This window comes from Corvus hawaiiensis, chromosome 28 (assembly GCF_020740725.1).
Source record: "Corvus hawaiiensis isolate bCorHaw1 chromosome 28, bCorHaw1.pri.cur, whole genome shotgun sequence".
NCBI classification, from domain to species: domain Eukaryota; kingdom Metazoa; phylum Chordata; class Aves; order Passeriformes; family Corvidae; genus Corvus; species Corvus hawaiiensis.
In genome coordinates this window covers 2,309,142-2,329,053 of record NC_063240.1, presented here as the reverse complement: position 1 = coordinate 2,329,053, position 19,912 = coordinate 2,309,142, and the positions used below count along the sequence as shown (strand labels likewise).

Here is a 19,912-nt window from a genome sequence, read left to right as displayed (position 1 = left end):
ATATCCATCCCAGCAACTTCACTACCCGCAGCCTACTTTCCCCTTTTACCCTATACCCAATATGAACCCTTTCCTAAGTTACCCCATCCCCAGTTTATTCCTAATCCGTTTTTCACCCCATGGCTTCCCTATACAATTCCCTTTCCCTACAACTCCACTCCAATGCCGAGGGGGGAATGAAAAAGGGGGAGGGAAGAAATTAAACCCTCTCCTGCATCAGTTTCCCCACAAAGCATGCTCAGAGTTCTGTGTCCCTTCTGTCAGCCTTAAGATGTTCCACAGAATCTGTTTGGACATTCAAAGACTCAGGAAGGTGGCTTGTTTTGTTTTGAAACTGTCTTTGTTGTTTTCAATGTTAAGTTTTACATCTCTTGTTAAAAATAAACGGGTGAAATGTTGGGATCTTCCCCCCCCCCCCCCCCACCGTGTAGCCCTGGGAGAGGGGCCCTGAGGGGACAGACACGGGGTTTCCCTGGCCCTGCTCAGCCTTGTTCCCCGTTGGTTGGTTTGTGTTTCCCTGCATGGGCAGGGACCCTCGGGTCCCGTGATTGCCGCAGTTCCTCGGCAGATCCCGGCCATGCGGCTGGGAAATTAAACATCTCTGAAACATCTATCAAGAATCTGTCCATATATATATATTTCTTTTCCATGGCCTCCTTGTTTGGTGCATTGTGCTACAGTATCCCCGCTGTAACACATCACTGCAACTTCTTCAACAAGATTGGACGGGACATCATGCAGTTCTGTCTCATACCAATGATCTTCATCCATGTCTCCAAAGATGTAAACATATTGTCCAGAAATGAGAGTTCAGGCCACTCACTGGGACCATCAAAAGGATCATAGCTGTATTGAGCTATGAATGCTCGAAGCTCTGCTGGTCGCTTTCTCATAGCTTCCAGGAGGATAGATTCCTTGTCTGCTTCCAGGTTAGCCTGGTGCAGCCTGGAAATTACAGAGTTGGATCTTTCTCTTTCCAGCCGTTCCAGTTTCTGAAACAGCTGCTGACTGCTTTCATTTAGCTTCTCCTACTGACCATTCAATTCAATCAGCCAGGCTTGAATTAGTTGCAGGGTTGTCTTTTGTACTCCTGCCTGAGTCCTCCATGAACGCTTGCCTTCTTTGACTTTCATATGGACCTCTGACTCCAGCTCCTTATGTTGCTTCTCCAACCCTTGATTCCTTTCTGCCATTTCTCTCATGGCTTTCAGTGCATGCTCTGCCTCTTCCAGCTGGGTTTGCAGACAGACATTCCTGTGGATAGCAGAATCTTGCTCCTCTGCAACTTGCCATTTCAGGTCAGCATTTTCAGCTTGAACCTCTTCTGTCAAACCCAGCTGCCTGCAGAGGTGAGCGTTGTCTCCAGCCAGGCAGGTGTTTTCATTCGTTGTTGCTGTGAGCAGCACCTGGAAATCCCCACAACTTGGACTGCAGGTTCTTGTGTAACAGGAGCCCCCTTCACCTGCAGCCACATGGGCCTGAGGCTCCTCAGCTGCCTTCTGTGAGAAACCACACTGCTTGTCCTGTGCCAGCTTGGCTCTAGTGGGCTCTCCCATTTCTCCATCCCTCTGCTGAGGGAACGCTGCCATGAACAGTTCTTCAGGGGAGCTTTGGGTGGGCAGTGGCACTTGAATACTGCTCAGGTGATGGAGGCTCACCTGCAGTTGTGCGGATTTCCCTTCCAGCTGCAAGGCGAGGGCAGCATTTATCTTCTGCGGCTTTTCTGCCTCCTTGCGCACTTTTGGAGAGTCCTGCTTTTTCAGAAGGTGACTCTCCATCTCAAGAGCACTCTCTTTCTAGTCCAGGTCTTCTAAAGCAGTCTGTAGGCAGGTGTGCTGCTCCAGGAGCCAGCTGCATGTTCTTCCAAGAAGCACCAAGCCTTCCCCCTCTGGCACCTGGAGCTGAGCTTCTGCCACAGCCTGGCATGTTGCTTGCTGTCCAGCACTGTGGCTTTCTGTCCTTCTTTCCTGTTGTGCCCCCAGTGCCTGGGGCCTATTTCTGCCAGAGTAGCAAGAGCTCTACATCTCCTAACGGCTGTGGTGCCCAGGAAGGCCTTTGAGCTGGGCTAAGTCTGGGGAGGCAGGCAGCTCGCCCCTGAACTGCTGCAGGTTGGCTGTGGAGAGCCTCCTCTCCGGTGCTAGCTGGTTTGGAGGTGGTGGACACAGCTCGTAGCTGCCATCTCCCAGTGCAGCTTGCTTCAGGCCTCCCTTCCTCTTCTGCTGGGCCTCATCTCCTCAAACAGCTGCCTCTGCATGTCCTACATCTGGTATACAGCCACAGGACAATCCTGCTGCAGCAGCTCCTGCCCCACACGGAGCTCAGCCAGCTCCCTGCGCAGCAGCTGGCAGGTCTCTGCCACCCGCTGCCGCTGCCCCGGCTGCCGCACCTCCTGAGCCTGTTGCTGTCCCCACTGGGATTGGAGCTGCTCTGCTGGCAGCTGTTGCTCCCTCTCCAAGGATGCCTTCAGTTCCTGGGTTTTGGCAGTGGAACAGCGGTGCTGCTTTTGGGTCCAGGACAGCTCCTCCTCCAACTCAAGCCATAGTGCTTCCAGCTCCCGCCTCCTCACCTCCTGCACAAGACTGCTCAGGGCTTGCTCCAGGCCCCAGCAGGACAAAGGGTGACTGTGTGCAAGAGGCCCCCAGCCCCCAACACACCATGTCATGGTGTCAGCCACCAAAGCTGGTGCCAAGGCCACCAACAGTTGTGTTCCCCAGCTCTGTGAGGGGTGCAGACCCCTGACCCTGCTGCAGACATTGCCACCTTTCACCAGTGTGAACTGTGGGCTGTGGTGGGAGAATGTGCCCTTCTAGGCATGTTCTGGCCACAAGCTCTTAATGGACAGGTGGGGCAGTATGGCCTGAGATGGAATGTTCTGGGGTTTATCTCCTCATGGAAGGACCTTAGAAGGTTTGTTGTGACCCCTCTGCACACCAAGGAGGGGTACAGCATTTGACATAAGATAACGTCAAAGACAGATGGTTTCCAAGACATGCTTAAGACAACTCTACCAACTGACCTCTTCTGTACAAGTGAGTTTGCTGCTGGAAGAAACCAGACCCAAGTGGATGAAAGCGTCAAATTTGCAACAAAACTGTGTAAACTCAGCTCATAACTATACCATTAAGGGGGTAGCAAATAACTTAATCTGTGCTATCTTTGATACAGGCCAGGTGCCACTGACCTTCTTGGCCATCTGGGCACACACCAGTTCATGCTCAGTTGCTGTCGACCAGCACCCTCAGGTCCAAAGAAAGCATTAAGTACTTTAGCCTCTTCCTCATCCTTTGTGGCAATGTTTCTCACCGCATCCAATAAGGGATGGAGATTCTCCTTGGCCTTCCTGTTGTGATGTGTCTATAGAAACACTTTTTGTTATCTCTTACAGCAGTGGCCAGGTTAATTTCTAGCTGGGCTTTGGCCCCTCTAACTTTCTCCCTGCATAACCTCCCAACATCCTCATAGTCCTCCTGAGTTCCCTGCCCCTGTTTCCAGAGGTGATAAATGCTCTTTTCCTCCCTGAGTTCCAGCCAAATTTCTCTGTTCAGCCAGGCCAGTCTCTTCCCCACCGGCTCGTCTTTTGGCACATGGGGACAGCCTGTTCTTGTGCCTTGAAGGTTTCCTTCTTGAAGAATGTCCAGCCTTCCTGGACCCCTTGGCCCTTCAGGGCTGCTTCTCAAGGGATTCTCAATCAGTCTCCTAAACAGACCAAAGTCTGCTCTCTGGAAGGCCAAGGTGGCAGTTCTGCTGTCTCCTTTCCTTATTTCTCCAGTACCAAAAACTCATTATCTCCGTGTCCAGACAGCCTCAGCTGTCACATCCCCCACCAGTCCTTCTCTGCTCACGAACAGCAAGTCCAGCAGGGCAGCTTCCCTGGCTGTCTCACTTTCCAGCTGTGTCAGGCAGTTCTCTTCCACGCACTCCAGGAACCTCCTAGACTGTTTTCTCTCCGCTGTGTTGTATCTCCAGCAGACATCTGGTAAGTTGAAGTCCCACACAAGAACAAGGACCAGTGATTGTGGGGATTTTTCCAGCTGCTTATAGAATGTTTTATCTGCCTCTTCTTCCTGGTTGGTCAGTCTATGACGGTCAGTGATCTTCCCCTGATCCTTAACCATAAACCTATGCATTGAACCTTATCATTGCAGTCATTAAGCTCGAGGCAGTCAAAACACTCACTCACACACAGGGTTACCCCAACTTGGTTACTTCTTTGCCTGTCCCTTCTGAGTCTACAGCCACTGATTGCAGCACTCATCACGCGAGTTATCCCACCATGTCTCTGTGATAGCAGCTGCACAATGGCTCCCAGAGTTAATTTTCTTCCCAGTGGCTGGTACATTGTTGTGGGTTTTTGATTCATGAAGAGAATAATGTTGATCACATAACGATTTTGTTGTTTCTCAGTTGTGCTCACCCCAAGTCAAGGACTTTTCAGTGTCTCATGCTCTGCCAGTGAGGAGCTGCACAAGAAGTTGGGGGAACAGCTGACCCAAAGTGGCCAGAGGGATATTCCATGCCACAGAACATCCTGCCCAGTGTGTAAACTGGGGGAGCTGCCTGGGAGGGGCTGACTGCTGCTCAAGAATGGGCTGGGCATTGGTCAGTGGGTGGTGAGCAACCGTATTGGGCATCACTTGTTCCTCTTGCGTTTTATCCCTCTGAATCCTTTTCATGACAATTATTAGTATCAGGTTTATTATTATTGGTGGGATTCTTTCGTGGGGTTTTTGGATTGTTAAACTGTTCTTCTCTCAGCCCATAAGCCTTATCTTTTCTTTCTGATTCTTCCCACCAGAGGCAGGATGGATGTGAGTGAGGAGCATCTGCATGATACTTGGTTGCTAGCTGGGATTTAGCCATGACACAGGCTCAGTGTCACAACACAGACCCTCCCATATGTCCAAACATGGGTCTGATAGATCAGCAGGCATCAGCAGGCAGAGAGAGGCTAGAGACAAATTCCCTTTCCTTTAATGCCCCCAGTCTTTAACAGCAAGGATTGCAAATGACAAGAGATTTATGAGCTAAAGCCTATGCTTTGAATTACATTTGAAAATAAGCTGGCAACCAGTGCATTTTGAGACCAGCCTTTCCTCTCTGCAAAGGGCTGAGTGCTGCAAATGAATGTTGGCGTAGCACATCCTGAAACAATTGACTATAGCTGTAATAATTGCATTTCTGTTCTGTGTCCCCCCACAGAATGGGAATGCAATCCCATAAATTGGGCTCCACAATTTAAAAAGGATATGAAGGTCCTCAAATGCGCCCAGAGGAGGGGAAGCAAGCTGGTGAAGGGCTGGATGGCACGCCCTTGAGGAGCAGTTGAGGGCTCTGGTCTTGTCTCCTTTGGGGGTGAGGGATGACACTGTTGTTCTCTGCAGCTTCCTCAGGAAGGGATGTGGAGAGGGACGTGCTGAGCTCTTCTCCCTGGGATCCAGGGACAGCACTCCTGGAAATGGTTCAAAGCTATTCCAGGGAAGGTTCAGACTGGACGTGAGGGAGCATTTCCTTATGAACAGGGTGGTCAAACCCTGGAATGGGCTTCCTTGAGAAGCAGTCAATGCCCCAGGCCTGTCAGTGTTAAAGAGGCATTTGGACAATGGCCTTAAGAACAAGCTTTAACTTTTGGTCAGCCCTGAAGGGGTCAGGCAGTTGGATGAGATGGTTGTTGTAGGTCCCGTCCAACTGAAATATTCTAGTCTGTTCAGTTCCTAGGACTGGCTGCAGGGCTGCAGGGTCCCACCTGTGCCATGGCAAGGCTTGGTGAAGCCCTGGTACTCTCTGGAGCAAGAGCCTCGGGATGGGTGTGAAAGGCGTGTACAGAATACAGCACATGGCCACCAACTCATAAGGCGCTCAGAGACGTGATGAGGACTCGGCAGCCAGTGTTGCCTGTTCTTGGTGTCACCTCAAGTGACCCTGACTGAACCACTTGCACACATCCATCTCAGTACTTCTGTATGAGTGTCAGAGAACCTGTGAATGAAATTCAAAAGCAAATGAATGGGAATTAAGTCAGTTTTGTTTCTAATAAAATCAGCTATTCAGTATATCATCCTGAGGTTTGCTGCACTGGCTGTGCAAGGGAAGGGGAGGATGTTGTGACACTCTAGCAGGCTTGCTTGGGACACTTCACTCTCTTCAACAAGAATATCAGCAAGGGACCCTTAAGTGTCCAGTGATGTGAGTCCTGAGGTCCTGACATTCACCCTGAAAATGGTGCTGTGGGATGAAATCACAGCAGGAATGGGCAGAGCCAAGCAGTACAGAAAGGGCACTGCATTGCTTGCTGAAGTTGCAGTGTCTAATATTAGCCACAGGTCATATACTTTAGAAGTCCTTTCAAGAAGGACAGAGATCCTGGGACAGCTTTCCTGCCTGTAATCCCCTGGAGCAGCACACTCAATAGCAGGTCTTTGAGGCTTGTAACCTAAATCCTGCCAGGCTGCACAGAGAGGACAAATGGCTCTTGGATACTTCAGTCTGTACTTAAAATAGGAACAAAGCTGCTCCCATGTGCCTCCCCACAGAGCCAGGGGGAGGGGCTTACATGGCATCTGAGAGTGTTCATGGTGGCTGCACCCCTCTTCTTTCTACTACACTCACTAAGTTGTACCTTTCACTCAAGATACTGAACTTTGGCACCAGGCAATAAGCCACCTTCTCCGCTTACCCAAGGTTGTACGGATACCCAAGGACAACCAATTCAGGCTGATACATGGCAGGAAAAATGTGCGAGTAGGGCAGTGCAGCAGATGCCAGCAGCGGGAGCAGGTAAGTGAACTGCAATAAGCAGTGATGGGTATGGGATGTGGGATGTGCTGTCTCTGCACAGAGACCCTGAGGTCCCTCTGTGATCCTAAACATTAGAGTTCAGAAACCAAATGCCACACTAAGAGCAGACACCAGTGTCAGAATATTGGGGTGGGGGTGTCAGTGGGAAAGAGAGAACATGTCACTGCAGGATTTAGGGCAGAGTCCAGGTAGCAAACAGCTGCTGAGAGACAGATAAGGGGGACCCAATGTCCCCAGACAAAAAATTCCACATCAGGTTTGAAACAAATGAAGAAACTGAATGGCACAGAGTTGAGGAGGATCTAAGTGGGAAAAAGGAAAGTACATAAACCAAAACATCCATACAATGGTGTTAACAGGAAGCTTCACATTATCTCCCTAGGGAATAGTGTGATCAGCAGTAAAGGAATGTCTTGAGATGGTGTTGACCCTCAAAGAGGAGCTGTTATTCCAGCAAATTCATGGAAGACATTGCTTTTACAGGAATAGCCATTGGTGGATGGAAAGAGACCTAGAAGATTTTCAAATTTTCCTAATAAAGACATTCTTTAAATCCCACCAGCTACTCTGCATTTCAGGGTAACTAAGATGGCAGAGACCTGTTCAAAGCACTCTGAGCACACTCTCTAGGAGAGCATGTCATTTATAAAGGTCCTGTAAGTAAAACTAAGCTCTTGGTGCTGTAATGTGCAGGCTTCGATGGAACTCACAAACCCAGGCTCTGCACCACTGGCACATACAGTCCATTACATTACTGCAGTACAGTTTTTTGAACTGCTGGACTCTTCTGCCTTAGTCATGTAATGTCCAATACCCCATTGGCCACAGCCAGTGCCAAAACGATGCCACGTCTGGTGCCATGAGCAAGCAGACGTGGAGGCATCCAGGTGGAGCTGGAATTCATAGCCTCTACAGAAGGAATTGACAGCAGACTTGGAACAGAGACACCTGCTTTCTGTGAAGACAGTGAGGATTTATTTTAATGACCTGGCTTAGCTGATGACATGAAGACTTTAAGACTCCTCAGACTGTTGGTGTTAGGAGTGTTGGCATGAGTAATGTCACTGATTCAGAACATGAGCATTTCTAGAAAGGAGGTTTGGTGCAGTTAATCATGGTTGAGCTCCTCTTGAGAAACATCAGTGATGTGTCAGCCATAGTATCTACCCCCTGACACCCTCATTGCTTGACCATAAATATATGCCTCACCATGATCTACAGGAAAGTCAGTTTCTGAGTTTGTCTGCTACTGATGACCCCTTCCAAACTCCCAACTTACTCTGCTCTGACAAAAAGCCACGAAGTGATAATCAGAAAGGCATATTCAAAAGGATAGTCCTGTTAGCAACATTTTCCCACTCGAGGGTGCTGTTCTCATTGGCAAAGGCCACCCTTCAGCTTTTCCAGTGCCCAGCATCGCATCCCAGAGCTCACAGACAAAATGGCCATCAGGCTTGCTCAGAGCTTCATTTGGACTCATTGAACAGGATTTCAGAGGGTAATGCTCTCATGGACTATAACTAGAGGACTTGTTTGACCTCTGAACACAATAGTATCCTGTTCACAGTGGGCATCTGCTGGATAAATGATTACATTTTTATAAACCTGTGTATACTCATAAATATATTGTCATATAAATACTAACCCAGCAGGGGTTCAGCAGTCCATATTCTAAAATGATATGTGATTTTTAAGTACCTCATATCCTAATTGTTTCATGAAGTTATTGAAGAAACCTGATAGTTGTCCTTCAGACCCCTTTGGATGTCTCAAGGTACAGTTCCCAAAAAGACTTGTATCTTTTATGGCTTGAAGGCAGCACTCTGCAGAGGGATTGAGTAGCAGTATTCAGCACTTGTAATTCTAAACTCACCATGATTTATGATTATGGACTGCTGAGGCATGCAGGGTTAGGACTTCTCCCCAAGGCTGTGTTCTGAGCTGCTTTGCTGTGGAGAGCCTGGCAGGTTTGTGCTGGGTTGTGGTGCTGCTGCAGGTCTGTGTGCTGGGGACCCTCTGGTGAGGACACAGAGATGGGTCCTCCTGAGTGGAAGGTCTTGGGTCACACCTCTGTAACTGAGAGAGTCACAGTGAACCCAAGGGAAATAAAAGGCAAAAAACACCTGAGCACCTTCCTTTGTTCTAGGGGTCTTAGATGTTTCTGTTTCACCTATTGCACACACTGAAATAAGCAGACTTTTGCTCATGGAAAGCCCAATCCCAATCCTTTGGAAGTCAGTGGGAGTTTTCATTCATGTCAGTGGGCTTTGGATCAGCCCCAGAAAAACTGGCTTTGTAAGTACAGGCATTGCAGATCAACCACTGTTTTAAGTTGGTTTCAGTGATGCCACACAAGGAGACACTAGACAACCACCTGCTTGTAGGAGCACCAGGGTCCCGTGAGGCTGTGACATGGCCAGAGTTTCCTGACAAGATTGCAACTCCAGGGCCCCAGTACTTCGTGCAACTATATTCTCTGATACCCTGTGGCAACCTGGCTACTGTAACAGACAGTTTACAAGCCATCCCTTTGCAGGAGCTGGATTGTGCACTGCCTGGTGGGAATGGAGCAGGTGGACTCAAATGTGTAAGCGAGAGAACTATTAACAAGTCACTGTGTTTGTTTTAAAATTGTTCACATTTCTGTCTGCAACGGTATTTATAACCATGCTCATCATAACCGTGCTGACTACAGCTTTAGAAAAGTCTGGCCAGAAAGAGCTGATGGACAGCATTTCAGTGAGACAAGGGAACAGCCTTAAGTGCTCCAATAACGCATTACAGCACAGGAACAGCAAACAGGATCTGTGCTCCCAAGGCTTGAGAGCAAGAATGACGGAGTGGAATTTTTTTTGGCCTGCGTAACACAGGACAGAATAGATCATCTTAAGGGTGTTTTTTTCCGGCCTTAAAATCTACACAGCTGTACCGTGCTAATTCCAAAGCCGTGGTCCACGGAAGGAGCACTTTCTCCTTGTTTTGGCTGAAATACTATGTAGTACTTTAACCACTGTTTTTCCGTGTAAAGAGCAGCTGCAATTTTGCTGAAGGAGCGCTGGGTCCCGCACGCCGAGATCTCCCCTGAGCCGGGGCCCGGGCGGGCAGGGCAGGGCAGGGCGGAGCAGGGCCGCGGCCGGCGGGGAGCGGAGCGGGGCAGTGCTCGGGGCAGGGCAGTGCTCGGGGCCGTCGCCGCCGCCTCGCTCCGCCCGGGGCGCAGGGGCCGCTCGGGGGCTCGGCGGGGCCCGGGAGGCCGGAGGTGAGCGGGCGGCGGGCGCGGGGCCGCGGGGCCGGGCCGGGGGCAGCGCGGGGCCGGGGGCGGCGGGGCCGGGCCGGGGGCGGCGGGCTCCGCTCAGCCCGGGCCGAGGACGGAGGTGTCGCTTTTACCGCTTGGCATGAAAAACGATGGAATTGAGGGAAGATTTTCCTGCTGGCAATGAAAACTGTTCCCACAGAAAAGGACGGCAAAGCTGGGCAGGAGGCTGAGGTATTTCGTTTGTGATTTGAATTGTTTTTAGAAAGATTTGTGTAACGATCAAAATTCAGGTAGGATAACGACAAAAAACCAACCAACCAAACCAACCAACCCTAATTTTAGACTGGAGTTGCCGAAAACCTCAAATCAGATACTTGACAGCAAATTCCACTTCTGGAATCGTTTAGAACCAGACCAGCTGGTAGGTTTTAGGAGGTAAAGGCGGTGGGATAAGAGTAAAGTCAGGTGTCAGGGCTTGAGGTGAGTGTTTCTGGAACAGACCGGTGTTAATTTGCAGTCCGACAGCTGAATTTTAGCTCGCCAGATTGGAAAATGCATCTTTATCTACATCAGTTCATCATCATCTAAAGGTAATTCCTTTTTTGAAAGTGTAATACGGAGTTTAGTGAGATAGGTTTTGTCAAAGTCAGATGGAAGGTGTGTGTGAGAGAACACACGTGGTGAAGTTTGTCCTCAGAAGGAACCAACCTCTCCGTCAGCCAGCAATGGGAACTGGGGTGAAGCGTGAGACTCAGCTGGTGATTGATGAATCTACAAGCTCAGGTTTATCAAGATAGCCATGACGCTTGAAAATGCAGGGGAATTCTTTCTGTATTTCTGTTTAAAAAAAAAAAAAAAGGACAAAGCTTTTTTTAACCCTGGGGTTGTACACTGGAAGATAACAGACTTTGTGAGATGCTTGTGTTCAGAGCAGCAAAGAAGCTGCCAAAATTGAAAAGTGCATCTTATGTTAAGCCAAAAGAGCTTTTGACTGAGAATCAAAGCTGCTGAGGGTTATTAGCTGTTAAAATCAGTTGAAATTCGTGTATAATACTAATTTTCTTAATCTAATTCCCATCTCATGTCAGAGTTATGTTAAGGAGATAAAGCAGAGAGTAGAGACTTTGCAGCTTGACAGCTGCTTCCAGGCAGGAAGGAGAGTAAATACCTGCACTGAAAAATTATTATTGCCCTGTCCTTTTGTTATAGTCTACCAAAATCCACAGAAATGGTTTTATTTTTGGTGTCTGTCACACCAGTAACTACGAGAGACTTGGCTTCTCTGTTCACATGTGGCAAAGATTGGATTCCTGCTGCCAACCTTACATGTTGTGCTTAAGGAACTAATTCTGTATTTCAGCTCCAATCAAAATAAAAACTCTTCTGAGTTGATGTCTTTTTCCCATGTTGTTGGACAGTGTCTGGAGAGACCCTGCATTGCCAAAAGAGAGACCGGTGGTGCTTGAGGATGTCTAAACTATCTGCTCTTGCCTCCCAAGTCTGTTTGGGGACACCGACCTGTCTGAACTCCAAAGCCCCGAGGTTGTGTACTCATGCAGGCATCATCACAGGCTTAAAAATTCAGTTTCCTGGTATATGCTTTTTTGGTGAAATAGAGCTAAAGAAGGTTTCTTTTTAAAACTTCTCCTCATGACGGAATCCTTTTCTTCACTTCATGAGGTCCAGATTGATGGAGCACATTTTTATTGGGTTTTTGAACACCACTTACAGTTTCTGATGTCCTTTTGAGTGCAGAACTTAAATTATGTCTGATCTGAAGGAGAGCATGAGCTCTGGAAAATCAATATCTTGACAACAGCTCATCTTTTATAAACCTGGCAGTGTCTAGTAAACACAAAAATAACGAAATCAGGCATTCCTGCAATTCAGATTTTTTCTGAAATGAGAATCTTTGATGATATTCATGAGCCCAAGAAGGCTCAAGAAGCAAAAAGGTGTCAGGAAAGTCCAACTGCATTCTGTTCTTTGAGATATATAACAAGAAAATTGATACTGTTTTTCTAAATTTTTATTCTGTATTATAACTCTAGCTTTTATAGTACCCTGGACTCTTCCCTGCAGAGCTTTTGGGAGAAAATTGCTTTCAGGTTCAGAGATCTGTCCAAATTTTTGTTTTCTGACATGTTTATGGTAGAGAACAATACAGGGTGGGGAAGGAAGTGAAAGCCTCTGTAGATCACTTATTTTAGCATTATTCTAGGAAGCAGCTTATGTGGGCTCAATACACAAAAATCAAACTGCAAACCTGCTAATTCTGCTTGTGAAAAGTGATTATGGTAAAGGAGTGTTTAGTCAATACAGCTACAGGTGACAAGGCTCCAGCCATCTGGGCACACGCCTGAGCTTGTTTCATTTTCTTCCAAGGTAGAAGCCCATGGGACTTCTCTTTTTGGAGAGCACTGTGCACAGAACTAGTGCATGAGTTGGGTTTGTGACCAGTGCTTGCAGCAGATTGAAGGACCTCACAGCTGAGCTGTAGTGGCTGGGTTGCCACCTACCAAGGTCATCATGATTTGTCCAGACTTCGGAAGCAGTTGTAAATGAAAGATCCCTCAGGGAATCTTCAGACCCTAATTCATAGCCAGTTCCTCTGCAAGAGGGTAAAATGCAGCTAGAATGTTATTGTACACTAATTTTTCAGGTCTAAGATAAGTAGGGGATAGTTCTGTGAGCTTGCTACCCACTCCTGAGAGAATTACAGGCATGGTGTTTGGTGTGATATGATGACCCTTGCAGAGGGTCCCTGCAAATTAGTTGTGTATGCGCACCCAGAAATTGCTTGGGCCTGCTTAATTTTCTGGTTGTTTTGTTTTGGTTTTTTTTTCAGGTTCCTTTTGCAGAGGCCAGTAAGGACTTGACGACATGAATCCAGATATTTCCAGGTATGATGTAGCAGGTGGGCATTTGGAGCTCAGTGGAGGCACAGTTTCATTAGCTTGAGCTGCATTTCTGTAGAGAGAAGTGCCACCTTTGCCAGGTTCAGGCCACTTGTCATTTCCTCATACACCTTGCATTGAACCTGCACAAATGATTTTGAAGCCAGGAAGTAAATTGCACTGAGGAACTGGCATGGGGTAAAATCACCCCCAAGTAGAAACAAAAAAAGCTTGGTTTAAACCCAAATCTTTTTCTCAAGCTGGTTCTCTGTGAAGCCTCACAAATTCCTGTATTGAGCATGGCGGGGCAGTGGCAGTGAAGTGGGAGAGCTGGCCAGGAACGGGTGGAGGCCAGGGTCCAGTCTTTGATGACTGTTGGTTTACACTGGCTCTCAGTTGTAAGGAACCTGTCTCAGCAGGGGAATCTTCACACTGGAAAGAGCAGCAGTTTCATTTTAAGGACTGTAGTGGATCTCTCCACCCACTGATACAATCTTAAAGGAAACACATCTGTTTCTTTTCTCACTGTGGTCCTCCAGTCTTAGGCTTTGTTCAGGTGAAAGCAAACTTAGAAGAAAGGAGATTATAGAATGTCAAAGAACTAACATGCACAAATCAGAACAAATAGTCCATCTTGACTTTCTGTACTGTAGGGTGTAATTAACATGTACTTGTTTTATGAAATGCTGAAAATTGTGTCATTATCTCACAGCATTATCTGAAAAACCACATTTGTTTAATAAATTTAGACTCATTGGATGTATCCAGCCATTACTATGACATAACAAGTACACACTAAAATCTAGTGGGGGTGCAGATGAACTGAAGGGCATGCAGTTTTGAACTGACTCCACTTCAGCTGTGAATTTAGAGCCTGTTGATAAGAAAAAAAGTGTCATGAGATTTCTGAAGTCCAAATTGTTTATTGTGCTCTGTGTTTTATATCCCGCTTGTATTTCTAATGTCTGTTCCAGATTTCTTCCCTGTAGGAGAAAAGCCACGCTTTCACGTAAAAGGAGAAGTCAAAAGTCTTACTTAAAAATAGATTGCTCTTCAGAAAGCCAAAATCTTGTCATTATTTCTTACTAGTATAATTAATTATCCTCGTTCTAGTTAATATTAATTATTTGAACACTTCAATGGAATATGTTACAGGTGTAGAATTTACACATTTACAGCACCGTTTCATTGCAGTGCCACACACTGCAGGTTCTGTTGTACAAGTTGCAGCTTACAGAGTCCCTAGACCTGGAGAACACCTGATAGGAGGTGTACAGGAAACTCTGCCAGGAGCTGGGGCACTGCCCCCTGCCCAGCAGCAGGGACAGCCTTGGCATGCCCAGTGCAGGCTCTGGTTCTGGCTCAGTTCCAGGAGCTGTTACCCAGCCCAGACTGGGGTCTGCTGTGAAGCTGCCATGAAGGGCTGGGCATGCAAAGCATTGTTCTCCACTGGATGCATCCTGGCCACCACAGGTGTAGGCAGAGCTCCTCTCCTTGGGCCTGCTGTGCACTCATGGTGTGACTCAGTGCTCCTGGCCTCACACACTGACCTGATGTAGGGTGTTTTCCACCTTACCTAGGTGCCTGCAAGTCTATGTTCCATGCCCTTAGCCGCCCTCCTCATTCAAATAAAGGTTTGCATTTTATTGTGGGTCTTTGCTATATGCATGTATTCACCTTTAGTATATCTGTATTGAAGGTTTCATATTTAATTCTACTGGCACTCTATGGCAGGTTCTTCTTAAGTAAAAAGGAAACATGGCATCATTTTCCCAGTTTTGAAAGTCTACTTAAGGCCGTTCTGTTGGGGGTCATTTTTGTAGTGTTTTCATCTTTACTACACTACAAAAGATGAACACCTCAGCATGTTTGTCCAGAATTAAATAGCAATGTCAAGAACCCAGTGCATGTTCCGCACTCCTTTTCCAATATGCTTTAGTTTTAATTAATTCTGGAGTTTTATTTGGAAAAATAGGAAATATGTTCAAAAAGGACTGCAGTAATTCCATAAACTTCAAGACTGATTCACCTTTTACCGAAACTGGTTTTGGTAACAACTAGTGTCTTTGTTTTAAAACTCAGTTCCAAAAATAAATTCTTCAAATACTTTTCTTTGTGAGGTTGCTGCACTGGTAGCCACAGATATGGCATATGCCTTCCAACCCAACAAGTGCCAAGGCTTTGAATCAAAACAGATAAGGAAAAATAAATTGTGAAAGAGGTAAACTACAGGCTGTGTTCAGATTATTTTCTTTGTAATAAGCAGTGTTATTTTTATCCCTGAGGTAGTACAAGAGCTTTTGGGACAATGGCTTCCCTATTGTTCATCTGTCTGTCTTCATACATATGTGAAAGATCCTTCTGCAGGATTTGAAGAATGAATTATCAGAGTTTGTGTTTAATGTTTTCAAAGAAAAGATCAGAAGAATTTTTCTGTTTAGAGAGGATACTGAAAAGATCAGAAGAATTTTTCTGTTTAGAGAGGATACTGAATTAAAAGCATGAAAGCAGAAATCCCCAAATAATCATTTCTGTGTGACTTTTCTTGTCAAGTTACTTGTGGTGAATTGAAGCAAGGAGAAAGTGACCCTCAGTATCTGAATTTTAAAAATAAACCCTGAGCTCAGCCAGCATGAATCAGGGCTGTGCTGTGGGAGCCAGAGGTGCTGATGGTGTGCTGGGGGATCCAACTGGCTGCGGCTGGCACTGGCTTGTGCTTGGGGCTGGGATCTTCCCCCTCTGCAGCTGCTGCAGGCAGGATGGTGTTGGCTCAGGCAGGGCAGAGCAGCTGGCTGCAGTGAGGTAAATTAGTGTCTCTTCTGCAGAGGAATTGGCCCAGGGAGGAATAAGTGTGGTGTCAGAGTTGTCTGTCAGATCCACTCGTGCCTGCAGCAAACGCAGGGTTCCTCAGCAGCAGAGCAGGAGCAGGAGTCCAGCTTAAGGAGTGACCGTGTTCGTCAGAAGACCCAAGAGGACCACCAGGGCTAAGCAATCCGAATAAGCCCTGTCTGTGTCTGGCAGGATCGCTCATTAAAAGAGTCCCATTGCATATGTAGTTAAGCCATCCCATAATGCCAGACTTGCTGGATAAATAGCACAGTGTGGTTGCAGCCTTCAAATCTTGACAAGGAATACACCATCCTATAGTGATTTGTTTATGTAATAGGTAAAGCTCCATTGGAGGCAGGTTCTCCTCCTTTTAGGCACTACTCCAGCAAAGAAGAGAGGGCAGTGCCTATGGAAACAACCAGAGTTTCACATTCTGCTTTATAAGCTGCCCCTATCACAGAGCTTTTAACTTACCTGTGCTAATGAAGAATAATTCGTATTCACATTTGTTTTTAAATTAACATCATCATGTGATAGATTGCATTACTCATTAAGCAGTAATGCTTGTGAAAAGTGAGTCTCAATGCTTTTAATCTTGGAGAAAAGGAAATCTTTCTATCAGTTGCTCTCAATGTTTTCAACACATTTTGCTTTTGCAGTAACGTTGGGAATGTAGATGTTCTCAGATAAGGTTTTAAGTTTTGTGTTTTGAAATGAAAAATCATGAAAACATGTACTAGTTTTACAGGTAGGAGTATAATTTAAAAGAATGTTAATTTTAGACTAATTAATTCATTTTTTTTTCCTAAGCTTTGGAACAGGCTGGGGAGTTTGCAGGAACAAATGCCTGGGAAACTGATGGAACTGTTGATACTGAAATTTAAAGCCAACTCATAGAAAGTAATTAAAGCCTGTGTTTCCTGCATAAGGGAGGAGAGTGAGAGTTGTGTGAAGTCATTCACTGCATGTGTAGGTGTACTGCCTTGTAATACAGGATGCCTCCCTCGACTTCATGCAACAGATTAATCCCAACTGATAGGTAAGCACTTCTCTAATCTATGTTGGCATTCAAGATGACCCAATTCCACTTTGCTGTTTCATCTTTGTGAGGTCTGTGATAGAGGTTGCACACACCTGTCCCTGAGGCCTCCTTATTTAACACAGCAGATTCTCCGTTTTGACCCAAGATCAGCTGTCCAGGAGGTCAGCACTTCACTGAGGTGGATGCTCAGAGGTGCTGGTGTGATGAATTAGAAAATTTTTCTTTGGGGAAATGGCCTGGCTGTGGGAGAAAGAGGGATAAGAGTGCTTGATTCACTGTATGAATTAGGAGCAATGGTGATGCTTTGGACTGCAGGGAAGTAGGAATTGTTCGTGAAACTAAGGATGAAGAGCTTCTGAGGGCTGTGTTGGGGTTTTAGGAGCTCCCCTGGGGGTTTTTTTGGTTTTTTTTTTCTGTTAAAGAAATTTTCCCCCATACATGTTGCTAGGGGAACAAATGGCCAGGTGCTTAAGAAGAACAAAAGACCTGGCTGCTCTTTTTGTTTCACCTGGGTGTGTGGGCATTCGGTCTCAGCGGGGGAGAGAGAGAGAGAGTCTGCTTTTCCTCTCTACTGGAGAAGCCCTGGGATCCCAAGCCCACCTTCCCTGCCCCGCTGGGAGCTGGGCCGTGGCCGCCCTGCCCCTGCCGTTGTTTCGAGCCTTCGCTGCGTTGTAGCCCTGCTCACCCTGCCTGCCCAGACCTCCGGGGGGTTCCCACCGCAGTTTGGATACATCTCGTCTGCCACCCGGGATTTGTGCTCGTCCCTGCCGCTCCAGCCTGCTGTTCCCGAGGGTCCGGCCGGACACCGGGATCGGCTGCCCAGGGGTTTGTGAAGCCTTTGTTCCATCCTTCCCGGGATCCCGGGGCACCGGTGCCGCGTGCTCCCCGAGCTCGCTCCGGAGCGCCCCCTGCAGCCGCGGGGGAACCATCGCACCTGCCCTGCTCACCGGGAGCCGCCAGCGCCCCTGCCGGCTGCGAGCGGAACTGCACCCGAGGGGAAAGGGCCTGACAGCCGAGAAGGCTGGCACTGGGTTTGTGATTGTTCGCTGTTACTGCCAGAGTTATTGCTGTTTGTTTGACTGGTTATACACATATCGATATATGATAGTAAAGAACTGTTATTCCTATTTCCCACATCTTTGCCTAAAAGCCCCCTTGATTTTAAAAATTATAACAAGGAGGGAAGGGGGTTGCATCTGCCATTCCAAGGGAGACTTCTGCCTTCCTTAGCAGACACCTGTCTTTCAAACCAAGACAGGCTGCTACAAACTGCAGAACCGAGTGTATGGCTGAAGGCAGAAGGACAGAAGAGGAGGAGCTGTCCTGGAAGGGACCAGAAGGGCTTGCCTCTTAGAGGCAGGGTTAGGAGAGGGCTATCAGACCACAACAGTACGACTGTTTAGGAATGTTTATGCTTCAAAAGGGCTGGAGAGTCAGGTAATGCATTGGAGAAGCATTGCGCTGTCTCATGAGCTTGTAGAAAGAGGCTTTCTTGAGAGCTGTGTTGGTATTTTAATATGACTCGATTATGGCTTGGAAGCTTGAACCTACTACCTGCTTTTTATTATTCCCAGTTTTTAAGTTAGAATGAAACTTTTTGAGGCCTGATACATGTTTGTTGAGTAACAGGGTTAGTGATAATCAGTTGAGTGATTTCAGTTGGCAGTAGAAAAAATGTCAGGGGTACGTATTGTCATGAATGATCTGGGCAGGTATTTTTTTTCCTCCAGCATCTGAACATCCATGCACATAAACACGGTTGTAAGGCCAGAACTTGCCTTTGGAAGAGTTTCTCAAAGTTATTGCTGCCCAGGCTCAAAGTTTTGAGCCTTATTTAGTGTGTTTTCTCACAGTATGTGATTCCTTTTCGTGCCTTTCTCCTTCCAAAAATCTGTGAAAAGGCTTCTATTGGTGTATGAACTGCTTGTTAGTACAATCTCTGCGGATAAATAGCATTTCTCTTTAGAGGCTTTTTGCCAGTTTTTACTGTCTCTTAACTCAGATTGAAGGACACAGTGTCATTAAGACTGACTCTTCGTTTGGTACTGATGAATTTAGAGAAAGAACAGGTGAGCAGTTCCAGGAGAAGTAATCTCCCTCTTGATTCTTTGAGTGATCTTCCAACCTGACTTCTTAGCTCACTGTGGCCTGAGGCCAATAACTTGATTTTCTTCCTCAGTTCTATCAAGTGATGTCAGACAGTGACTGCTGTTTCTGCAGTGAGACTGGAGGAAATAGTAGGTGTCAGGAGAAAGAATGAAGGAAAAAATGCAAAGAAATTGATGAGTAGCTCATTTGGGGTTTATAGGTACCTTCTTCTTATATTTTACACTTGCACTCTTGAGAAACACACACAGGTCTGGGACTACATGTCTTTGTGTTTTGTGGAGATGTAGCTGGTGCTTTGAGTGCCTCAGTTGCTTTGCTTGGACACCAGTGGTGTCTGATGTTCTTACTAAGCTGTAGTACAGTCTGTAGCTTTCTGCACAGTGATGTGGCCTTACCCAAACAATCAGCATGCAGTCTCCAGTGGTTTTTCATTAAATTTTTTTTTGTTTGTATGGTTAGTATTCGATAGCAGAACATTGTTCCCAAGTGTCAAGACAACAAGGCCTGTTCTGGCCTTGTTTTTAGCTGAATAAACTAATGCTTGTTTTTCCCTGGGCAAAACCAGGAAGTTGTACTCATCCCCCTCAGTGAGGAATGACTGAATGAGAAGAGCTGTCTGATTTGCATTCTGACATGGTGACTGGCATCAGCTGAAACCTGTGCTGTTGGTCATACCTGGCAGTCTGCTCAGGAGCCAGGCACTTGCAGGCAGAGCAGCCCAGCAAGGAAGGAGCTGGCAAGTGGAGCACAAGGTATGGGAGTTAGTATGTAATTTATGCTGGGTGAGGAAGATGTTCTCTGCAGATCTAGGTAAGCAAGTTTGTCTATTGTGGAACTTTTATGTGCAGTTTGAAATGTTTGCTTGGGCATTTCGTAGTTTTTTTGGAACAGAGCTCTCCCAAAAGATGGCGTACATGAAAATTTTAGCCTTTGAACAGAGCAGCACATGACATGCAAAATGAATTTATTCTTGTGTGAAGAGCAGCC

General features: G+C 46.8%; 1 protein-coding gene across 8 annotated transcripts in view; it reads left to right on the top strand.

The window, feature by feature from the left end:
- Positions 1-6,554: 6,554 nt before the first annotated feature.
- Positions 6,555-19,912, top strand: part of LOC125317687 (ceramide synthase 4-like) — a 44,929-nt gene continuing 31,571 nt past the window's right edge. Inside the window, exons 1-2 of one of the 8 annotated variants that reach the window (XM_048287608.1) lie at positions 6,555-6,774; positions 12,897-12,951. In XM_048287608.1, the coding sequence (XP_048143565.1) occupies positions 12,932-12,951 (20 nt within the window). In that variant the 5' untranslated portion in view covers positions 6,555-6,774; positions 12,897-12,931. The other 7 variants (XM_048287606.1, XM_048287607.1, XM_048287609.1 and 4 more) reach the window with 7 other exon arrangements.